The sequence below is a fragment of the Grammomys surdaster genome, unplaced genomic scaffold, assembly GCF_004785775.1.
Source record: "Grammomys surdaster isolate TR1022 unplaced genomic scaffold, NIH_TR_1.0 203, whole genome shotgun sequence".
Classification (NCBI taxonomy): domain Eukaryota; kingdom Metazoa; phylum Chordata; class Mammalia; order Rodentia; family Muridae; genus Grammomys; species Grammomys surdaster.
In genome coordinates, this window is record NW_021604648.1 from 10826664 (window position 1) to 10837589 (window position 10926).

Here is a 10926-nt window from a genome sequence, read left to right on the forward strand (position 1 = left end):
ACACACACACACACACACACACACACACACACACACACACACACACAAAAAGAGCCTGGTTTAAAATAGCAAACAAAGGGAGGCGGAACGAGTGAGCAGGAAGCCAGCTCTGGAGTCAGTAACGTTCAGTTCCATGGAGAATGTTTTTGAACTTGGAATTCTCTACTCCATTCTACTGGACTAAAGACAAAGCAAAGCAAAACAAAACAAAACAAAAAAATTATTCCCAGAGTTTCAAGGGCTGTGATATTTATTTCTCAGTCATCCTCAGGAATTTACCTAACAGCACACTTAACAACACAAGCGAGTATACAGAGAAAAAAAGAAACAGGAAATGCTGGTTTCCCCAAAACTCCAGGGAAGAAATGCCTGAGGATAATTGTGTTGTGAGCTTAAAAGGCATCCAGATTAGAAATGATGTCATTTCCAGGCCCCAACCCACGCCCTCATTAGCCAGCTGCAACTCCATGTAAGCTCACCACAGGCATCTCAAACTCCTGAATTGACAACATCTGCCTCTTTCCCTGAAACTGCTTCTGGTCCCATGCTCAGTCTGTCCCACTTAATGACACCACCACAGTCATGTAGTCACCCAAGTTGGGACTTGGAGAAATGTCTTTTTCAGTATTCAAATCCAGAAGGCCTCTCTAAGTACTGTCTTTAACCACTGCTTGCTTTTGTGGTGCTGCCCTACTCCAGGCCCTCATTGACAACAGCCCTGCTGTAAGTGATGCCTTACCTGATTTTATTTCCCTTAAGCCAGATTCTTCCCCCTTTCTCCTCCACACAAATTCAGAGACATCAGTCTAACACATAAACCCGACAGTGTCTCTCCACTGTGAGTTCAGAGGCACGAAGGGCGGTGAAAGGTGGTACCATGTTGACAGGTTTGGAATCATGACAGGTTTGGAACCATCAACTTGACAAGATCTAGAATCAGACATGACCTTGGGCATCAATAAGGGAGTTTCTAGATTGGGTAAAATAAGGTGGAAAGACCCAGCCGAAATGTGGGCACTTTTTCATGGCCTGGAGTCCTAGACTGAATAAAACAAGAGTAAGTGAGCCGAGCACACACCAGCATTCATTGCTCACTCCTTCCTGACTATCATGACAGATGCCATGTGGCCCGCTGCTCCATGCGCCTGCTTCTGTGCCATCCTGACCATGACAACCTCAGGCCACTTGGATCTTCACACAGTGAGCCATGGATATCCATCCTAAAGGCACTCAAGTCAGCGTGTTCACTGTGGGATGCTAAATTCCTCCTTCGTCTCTCTCCTTGTCTCACTGCCGTCTGTCCAGAGACAATAATAGAAACATTCCTTTTAAGCTTGTCCCATTCTCTTCCCTGTCCCCCATCTGACCGAGTAGAGTTAGAGTCTAGAAAACTAGGAGATAAATCGTGTAACTCTTCTGCAATGTAGCCAAGGAACTTTACTGTGTGTGAGATGGGCATAAGGGATCAAACTGGGCCTTGTGCACACTAGGCAAGGGTTTGACTGCTTGGCCCCACCCTGGCCTCTTTCCTTTTCCTTTGGATTTCACCTTACTTTTTGCAGTGTTGGATATTGAGCCCAGAGCCTTGTATATACTAGGCAAGCACTACCCCTGAGCTGCAGCCCCAGCCCCTTTTCTGTTTGGAGACAAGGTTTCCCTGCCTTGCCCAGGCTACCCTTGAACTTCTTCTGTATTCTACATTCACCTAAACCCTGTCTCGGCCTCTTGAGGAGATAGGATTACAGGACTGTGCCACCAAGGCCAGCCTGACAATTGTCAAATTAACTTTGTAAAGTCATATTCATAAGATTTCATACCATTACTCCCAAATAATTAGAATGAATTTCCTATTTAAACAAGACTTTGAGATGGAGGTTGGGGGATCAGAAGTTAAAGGTCATCCTTGGCAAGGCTAGCTCAGTCTACACAAGACTTTACCTAAAAAAAAAAAAAAGTAAATAAAAAATAAAACAAGGGATCAATAATTTAAAACTCAGGGACGGTTAATAATAGAATGCTAGGGGAATTTATTACAATTTTATTAAACACAACAGTATAATCCTATAATAACTATTTAACTCTGGATTTATAAGATGTCACAGATCTTAGATTTAAAGAAAAGGACTTTTTTAAAAAAAAGTTACATTTGACTGATAAGAAAGGCTGCCCTGTGCCCTGACTCTGCTGAAGCCTCAAATAATGTTTGGTTTCATTTAATTTTATTTTTTAATCCTTATAATTCAGTGGAAATAAAAGGGAAATGTCAAGTTTAACTGACTCACAGAGCTTAGAGAAAAAGGGCAAAGCATTTTAAGGAAATTCAATAGATTTAATGTTTACATTACAATAAATATTCGGTTTGGCATGATTGAATGTACTCAGAAATTAATGAAAACCACTTCTTATTGTAAGTTCTATCACTACATCCAAGGGTTGGCCAGAATGAGGTACCTAAGGTGCCTCATTTCTTGAGGAAGGTTTCTCATGGCTTGAAAAGCCTTGCTAAGAGTGACATGTCTGGGAATCCCGCACTCATCTTCTCCACAAAAACCCAGAGCATCCATGTCTGTGCAGGTGCAGAGCAGCTCGGTCATCGAGTCTGGTGTGTTTTTATTCAGCGTGCTCATTAGGAAAAGGAAGACAACTGAAATTTCCAAATGACTTTTACTCTCTTAGAGAAACGGGAGAAGGGGAGACTCTAATCTCAGAGAGGCTTAGGGCTCAAGGGCATTTGCAGATGAGAAGGTCAGGTGGACTTCAATCAGGCCCCTAGATCCCTGGCTGAAAGACTTTGACTTGTTGTCCTGATCTCTAGCTGCACTTGTTAGGTATTTAGAGAAACTTGGTTTCCTGCCTTTTCTTCCCTCTCATGTTCCTTACTCCAGAACTGTAAGACAATCATGAAAAAGTACTAGTTTTGTTTCCCTATTATTTCACAAGCAGATGGGACTCAGCAATAGATGCAAATATCACTGTGCACTCTGAAGAGGGATGCAATGTCATAAGATATCCTAAGCCTGGCAAAGGTATCTCAGTGCCAACTTTGGAAAGCTCTGGAAAACTATGTGCTGTCTCCCACGCGTGCCCAGCCCACAGCCAGGCATCTTCAAACATTTTCCCCTGTGCACAGCCTCTCTGGTGTGTTTCTCATCCTTTGAAAACAAACCTTTCTTTAAGGCATTCAAACTTGTCATCAAATTAATTATCTCTGACCCTAAACACCAACCACTGGCTTATGATGGACTTAGAATGACTGAGACAGGTAAGTACCATTTGTCTTCCTTTCCAGCTCTAAGCTGCCTGCAGGCTGAGCCATGACACCATAACGCTCTCTAATTAGCTATGGCTTTGTCAACTGGGTTAGAATCGGTCTTTTGGGGAAAGGTTGAATCTTCTTCACTTTCGTGTCCTACATTGCGCTGTTTCTGAAGAAACATTATCCAGATTTCACCTCAGTGATGCTGGTCTCTTCTTAATCACCGCTAGTTTCTTAGCTCCAGCTGAAGAGCATCAATTGTCCCAGTGAAAGTAAAAGGTTTACGTTCATGGTTCCAGACTCTTGTTAGCCATAGCTGATTCTTCATCCCCAGCTAACCAGAACACAGATTCTTTTTTTTTTTTAATTAGAATTTTATTTATATTTTATGTACATTGGTGTTTTGCCTGCATGTATGTCTATGTAAAGGTGTCGGATTCCCTGGAACTAGAGCCAAAGACAGCTGTGAACTGTCATGTAGGTGCCTGGAATTGAGTCTGGGTCCCCTGGAAGAGCAGCCAATGCTTCCAACTGCTGAGACATCTTCCCCCACCCCCCATCCCTACCCAGAGCAAAGATTTTTTAACTCAAAATATGCAACAGCTGGGGTCTCCAACCTTCCTTCCAGAACTTTGCAAGCCAGACCTCCATCTTCTGCATTGTTCTCAATATTCTTTCTTTTTTCTCTTAAGACTTTATTTACTTTATGTACATGAGTTCACTGTAGCTGTCATCAGACACACCAGAAGAGGGCATCGGATCCCATTACAGATGATTGTGAGCTACCATGTGGTGGCTGGAAATTGAACTCAGGACCTCTGGAAGAACAGTCAGTGCTCCTAACCACTGAGCCATCTCTGCAGCCCTATCTTCCAAGTTCCCATAGAACAGATCACCAAGCTATGAACACTCAATGGCTTTTTAGTTCAATGTTCCAAAGTCCTTCCACAATCTTCCACAAAACAGCATGTCCGTCACAGCAATACCCAATGATCCTGAGACTGATTCTATCCTAGTTAAAGAATATACCTCTAATATAGGGGGAGTAGAAAGGGCTTTTAGTCATTTTTTTTGAAGTACCACCATATATACCAATTATCCCAGTGTGTTTTCATTCTCTTATTTATTGTTGCCTTTAGAGCAGTCCCCATTCACTGGCCAGTGTGCCATATTGCTAAGTGAATTTTGTTCTCCTCTGTCTGCCTCTGCTCATTTAAGTTCAGCCATGCTTCAGGAGGGCTGAAAAGGACAGCTTCTGCCCTGTAATAATTGCCTGTTATGGCGGCTAGTGACCCAGAAAACAGCCTCACCATCCTTCTTAAGCCCAGCAGGACCAGGCAAACCTCGTAATAAATAATAAATGATAGATCTTCCCTCAGGCAAATGTCCTTTCGGGAGTTGCATTTGCTAAAGAACTTGTTACTGAATGAAGCCAGTAAGTACTGACACCCATCCCCCTCTTCTGCAAACAGATTGCAGTTCACAAGAAGGAAGTTGAAGAACTGGAAAATATTATCCATCAACTAGAAGAGGAAAATTTGCTGCTTATTGACCAACTATTTAACTGTAGACTTGTGGATCTCAAAATACCCAGGTGAGCAATTCCATAACAGTTAGCATTTGGTGCAACCAGAATACCTTGGTCAATGTCGTTACATTTCTAGAAAGCCTTTTGTAGACATTATATCTGTAAAAAGTTGGTGGGATTTTTTTTGTTTGTTTGTTTTGTCTCGTTTTTTAAAAAGATGATTTATCCGGGTGTCACTTGTCATCCGAGTACCCAGGAAGCTAACACAAGAGGATTACTATAAATTCAAGGCCTACACGGGATACATAGTCCTTGGCCAGCCTAGGCTAAGAGTAACACTCTGAAAAAGAAAGATTTAGTTCTCCAATGCTTCCACTTAGATGACAATAGTCAAAGTCAAGGAACTCTGGCTGGAGAGATGGGCCAATTGAAAAGCATTTTTCTGGAGGACCTGGATTCAGGGTCCAGCACTCACATGATGGCTCACAACCATATGTAACTCCAGTGCCAGGGGACTTGATGCCTTCTTCTGGCCCCTGAAGGTACTGCACACATGCATGCAGATAACTCTTACATGTAAAATAATAAATAAATAAATAAATAAATAAATAAATAATTCAAAAACCATTAACAAACAGTAGTATTGCTGCAGCTCCAAATATATAGAAACATTATGTGCATGTGCTTTAAATAGCCTATATGTATTTTTTCTCTTCCTCTTCCTCTTTCCCACCATCCTCCTCTTCACACAGAACCCAGGACCTTAGACATGCCAGGCAAGACCTCTAACACTGAGCTACACCCTCAGCAGTTCTTACTGATTTGATTGTCTTACTGAAAATCCACAGTGACCTAACTGGTATCATTCCTGTTCTCTTTCTCAAACATCCCTCCCCTCATACACTTCCTGGTGAACTTCTGGTTCTACAAGACTCCATTTAGAGTTTATCTCTTCAGGAAAACCTTCCCTGTCCCGAAGGCTATCTCAAGGGGTGCTTTTTTCTGATTCCCAGAATTCTCACACTACTCATTACACATCTCGCTAGGAGTTGTCACTTTGGAATTCTGTAGTAGTTTATCATTTCAACAAGCCTTATGCTCCTGAAGCACGGAAAGCAGGCCTCTGTTTCTCTTTTGTCTCCATACTCTGGGGAGGAATTGGCACTGGTTACTGACAGACTGCTATTTGTACCCTTAGGAAACTGTACATTACTCAAGCCGCTGGGCTGCAAGTGACACCCGAAGATGAATCTTTGAATGTGCCAGAGGCAGACACAGGTACAACTTCCCTGTGAGGAGCTTTTCCTCGCCTTAAAACACAGCAGCCTGAGTATCTCCTGTGGGCAAGCATCCCAGTGCAGGAGTGCTGTGAGGAGCAGAACCAGCTGGGCTCCTCTCCCTCTCCCTCCCACAGTGCCTGTCCTCCTCCAGTCTCCTATAGGTTAGCTCTTCCCTTCACTTTCTCATCTCTTTCCTTTCTCTGCTCCTCCCTTTCTTAACTGCCACACTTTTCTTCTTTTTAAGGTATCGCCAAACAGTGCAAGCTGTCCTCGAACTCATGATCTGCCTTCTCCGCCCTCCCAAATGCTGACATTACTGACACGCGAGGTGCTGCTCGGCCTGAGTTTTAATCCCATTTTCTATCAAGCTTGTCGTGTTTTATAATGAATTAGGTAGATGCTTGTAGAGATGGATAGGGTATTGCCTACACTGTCATAGTTTGGATAGCACTTTAAACAAACAAAATGTCAGTGTACCCTTTAATTCCCAAGTGTTTATGGTTAATTTTAATTATAAGAAGGACATAGAATTGTTTCCTAAAATGGGGCTACCTCTTACTTTTATATAATTTATATTATTTAATGAGTTAGTTAGTTAGTTAGTTAGTTAGTTAGTTTTTCAAAACAGGGTTTCTCTGTGTAGCCCTGGCTGTCCTGGAACTTGCTCTGTAGACCAGGCTGGCCTCGAACTCAGAAATCCACCTGCTTCTGCCTCTTTATTATTATTTTATTTCTTATTATTTTATTTATTCACTCCATAAAATCCATACTGTTTTCCCTTTAAACACTTTGGGTTTAGTGGTAGCAGCACTAGGGACTGAACCCAGGGTGCCATGGATGCTTCAGTATCGTGGTATCGATTGAGCTAAGCCACTCCTTTAACCCTAAATTTTACATCCCTAAGTTCAAAGTTCTTCCAAATAAAAAACGTGACCAAGTGATGGCATTGTATTTTGTCACCAGCTCAAAATGTTATCTACTTACTTATTTCTTTGCCTTAATCCCAGAGGAGAATTTGCAATTGCCCACCAAAGGGGACAGTGAGGACATGTTGGACCTCTTACTGGGGAGCAGCCATGGGACTAGCAGCCCAGATAGCCAGCCCAAGAAGACGGAAAGTAAAGACGGCTCCTCCTCAGAGACGGAGAGCTCCATCTTGAAGTACTTACTGCGTGAAGACGAACAAGATTTCAAGGTGAGTGTCACAGGAACACAGTTCTGACTAGAATGGCAGTGTCCACAACACGGGCAGAAGGAAATCTAAACTGCAAATACTGAAAATTTGATTTGTAATTCTTCCCAAAAGTAGCCTCCCCCCACCCCCATTGGCCTCTCCTGGGACACTGTTTACTCTCACCAGTTACAAGGTTTACTTATAGACCTTTATTACTAAGGTGCCACTTGTCTTATGATACATAATAAAGTATCCCAAAACCTAGTAGTTTAAAACAATACTTTGTATTTACTTTCCAGCTTCCATTATTGGGAATTGAGGAATGGCTCCCCTGGGTTCTCACCTGGGCAGTCACAGCTGAGTGCTTACTAGGGCCACCCTCAAATGAAGCCAGGATTGGGGCAGAAGGCCCACCTCAAAGGGGTGGGTGGGATACTCCTATGTCAAGCAAGATGATGGTGGCTACACCAAGACCTTGATTTCTCTTCATATGAGCCTCACCAGAGGTGCCTTGAGTATCCCTCTGTTAAAGGATGCTGTCTGACTTCTCAGGGCGAGCAATCTCAGCAACAAAAGAGAACAGCTTTAATGCTTAGAGACCACATGCTGTCACTTCCGTTATATATTCTACTGGTTTATCTAACCAAACATGAAACGTTTATGCATCTTGATGGAAGATTGTGTGAAGGCAAATAGACTCCAGCAAACTTGTGGGGTTGGATGTAGATCAGGCAGTCACTGTAAAATGCCCTCCACCATGGGATGCCGGAGTAGCCAATCTATCATTTAGAAAGCTCTCATTTTATATATCTACCCTTTCCTTTTCTCCTACTGCCCAGACCTTAAAGTTCTAAAGCTTAAAGTCTGGTAGGAGAATAAACGCAGAAAAAAAAAACTAGAAGAAATGAAATAAGTCATCATATTAACTAATAATTCACTGCAGCTACCATCAAATGATTATTTCTTTACTTAAAATAAACTCACCTTATGTAGCCCAGGCTAGCCTCAAAGCTTAGAGATTCCTTCCAGGCTAGCCTCAGACTCATAGCTATCCACATGCTTCTGTATCCTGAGTGCTAGGAATATGCAGAATTTCTTTTTAAAAGCTTCACTGAATTTCCAGTTCTGGTAGGGTTAAGAGTTCATCAAATATGGGCGAAGAACAATTCTGATTGTAATCCATCTTGATTTTGGTTGGTTTTCTTTGTTGTTGTTTGTTTTTGTTTTTGTAGACTGAACCCAAGACCTCTCACATACTAGACAAGCACTCCACCTCTGAGCTGTAGCACTTCAAGTGACTATTTAAAGACTAAAAGCTAGGAATAACAACATGGCTCATAGGAAGTATGTAGAAGGCTCTTGGTTTGGTTTCCAGCATTGAAAAAAAATTAAAGGATGGATGTTCTAGTGGTTTTGCCATTGAAATGCCCAAACACCACCACTTGCATCCTGGGATCCTGATTCCTGGTTTGTCCCGCGCAACCTCCCGCCAGCAGGAAAGACGCGGCACACTCAGGATCCTTCTGCAGTATAAGCTTTAATGCATCTTGAGAGGGAGAGCATAAGCTTCACAAACGAGGAGGGACCCCAAGGGCCTAAAACCCTTCCCTTATATAGAAAGCTAAGCTCGCCTGGGACGTGGCAGTCTCTGATGGGCTCCTGTTGCCTCAGGCCACATGACGTGTTCCAACTGTCAGATTAATAAAGGCGGGAAAACCTTCCAGCGCATGCGCACAGACTTGTTAATGGCAATGATGTGATAAGGATAGCTTCCCACACTGGTTCATCATGCTGGTATCTGGCCAACTGTAGGCAACAGAGCACAAGCCCATATGCCCCTGGCTTGATGCAAAGTTCTCTTGTGAGCATTGATGGAGGAGCTGTGGTAGCCATGTCATAGAACATGTAGACATCCATCAACTTTGTGTTAGTTTGAAAGCTACATCCAATGGCTAGCAGTTTGAAAGATGAGGCATTGCCTCCTCTTCTCACTCTTTTAAGTCCTCGTAAATACTGAGCACCCTGTATCATGTCAGGTACCTATTATGCTTGGGACTCTCAAGAGAATGGGGAGCTAAAGTCTTAAAGGAGGTATTACAGAAACAAATCAACAATTACTGTATAAAGAAGGGCCACACAATTTATACTGTCCCTCATCAACTTTGTTTATCATTGCATCCCAGCCCTCCATAGTCATAGTGAGCGTTCCAGAAAGATTTGCTGGTTTGTGTGTGTGTGTGTGTGTGTGTGTGTGTGTGTTCGCGCGTGCGCATGTGTGTGTTTTGAAGGAATCAAACACATGAATTATTGCTTAGGAGTCTTCCCAGGAAGGGCCTGAGAGTTTGTGGCTGGCTAGAAGATTGTATAGACTTTCCAGTTCGTTTTAATGGACTGACTATACTTTGACATAATGGGATAAGTTTTGTGTACATTAGCCAAAGAGTGTGTGAAAAGATTCAAATTCCTGGACAAGTTGCTCAAGGATCACATCATCTAGTCTAAGTAGTCCTTACAGGATCCTCCCAATGAGTTTGAATAATACAGTATACTGTGGCTATGCCTTGGTAAGTCAGGGACTATATACATCCTTCTTCAACAAATATGCCTTCATCAACAAAGCAGACCCCAACATCTCCACTAGCCAGGGCCCTACCCACCTCAACTCCCTTTGAGACATTTAGTCTTCCCTCCTGGTCCCTGGGTGATCTGTCTACTATAGCCCTCAGGGAATATAAACTTAAAAAGTATATTTTTAAAATTCTGTAGTGGATTTCCTATTCCATGTATGATACTGCTGTCACATAGTCAGCATGGCAATGAGATCTGTCAGGTCAAGGTCAACCCAAGCAAGGGGCATCTATCTCATTTATCACAGTCACTTGCCAATTACATCTCCTTTTGTCTCTTTACCATAGGAATATGTAAACCTGGGCCCACTGGCACTGAAGCTAATGAGTGTGCAGGGCAAGAAAATGCCCATTCATTTTCAAGAAAAGGAAATTCCAGTTGAATTCTATGAAGACATGCGGAGCCCTGAAAGTCGTATCACACATAAGATGATGAAGACCTTTCTTTAGGCCTGGGAGCCGCACCATGAAAACCTTTCTTTATAAATTCTTTGTGAATTAAAGTGCCCAAGTTGCTCACTTTACTCACACAGTTGTCCTTTATCAAAGCTGCTGTTTCTAATGGTCATAACTCCCTTTAAAATCCTGGCTTCGGGTATTGAGCTATTTGATATATACCTGCCCATCATGAGTGACAGAAAGCACACTGCTCTCTGTAATTATATATTTAGGGGACAGTGGTTTCAAATCTATCTCATTTGAAAAGTCATGGATTCATCATGAACCCAATACGGAGTAGTTGTTAGAAATGTTTTTAAGAAATTTTAGGATATATATACACAATTTTCCACTTCTCCCTCTAGGTGCTAAATGATAATCACTGTAATGTAAGCCTGTCTTTAATCCTATTTATAATGTGAATTAGTTTATCCTTTGTTGAGATAAAATACCCTGACAATAGGAACATACAAGAAAAAGGGTTTATTTTGTCACACATTTTGAAAGTAAAGTCCATCATGCCAGGGCGGGTGGGAGTTAGGGGTAGGGTTAGGACTAGCAGGGGGTTGGTTGGGGTTGGAGTGTGTAGCTAGGGATTAGGGGTTAGGGGAAAGGGGAGGGAG

The 10926-nt window shown here is 42.5% G+C and overlaps 1 protein-coding gene across 1 annotated transcript in view; it reads left to right on the forward strand.

Annotated features, from left to right (window-relative positions):
• Ccdc83 (coiled-coil domain containing 83) overlaps positions 1–10315 on the forward strand; it is a 37207-nt gene extending 26892 nt beyond the window's left edge. The window contains exons 7-10 of the mRNA XM_028770575.1: positions 4729–4850; positions 5983–6062; positions 7072–7259; positions 10154–10315. Coding sequence (XP_028626408.1) covers positions 4729–4850; positions 5983–6062; positions 7072–7259; positions 10154–10315 — 552 coding nt within the window. The remainder of the gene's footprint in view (positions 1–4728; positions 4851–5982; positions 6063–7071; positions 7260–10153) is intronic.
• Positions 10316–10926: the final 611 nt, after the last annotated feature.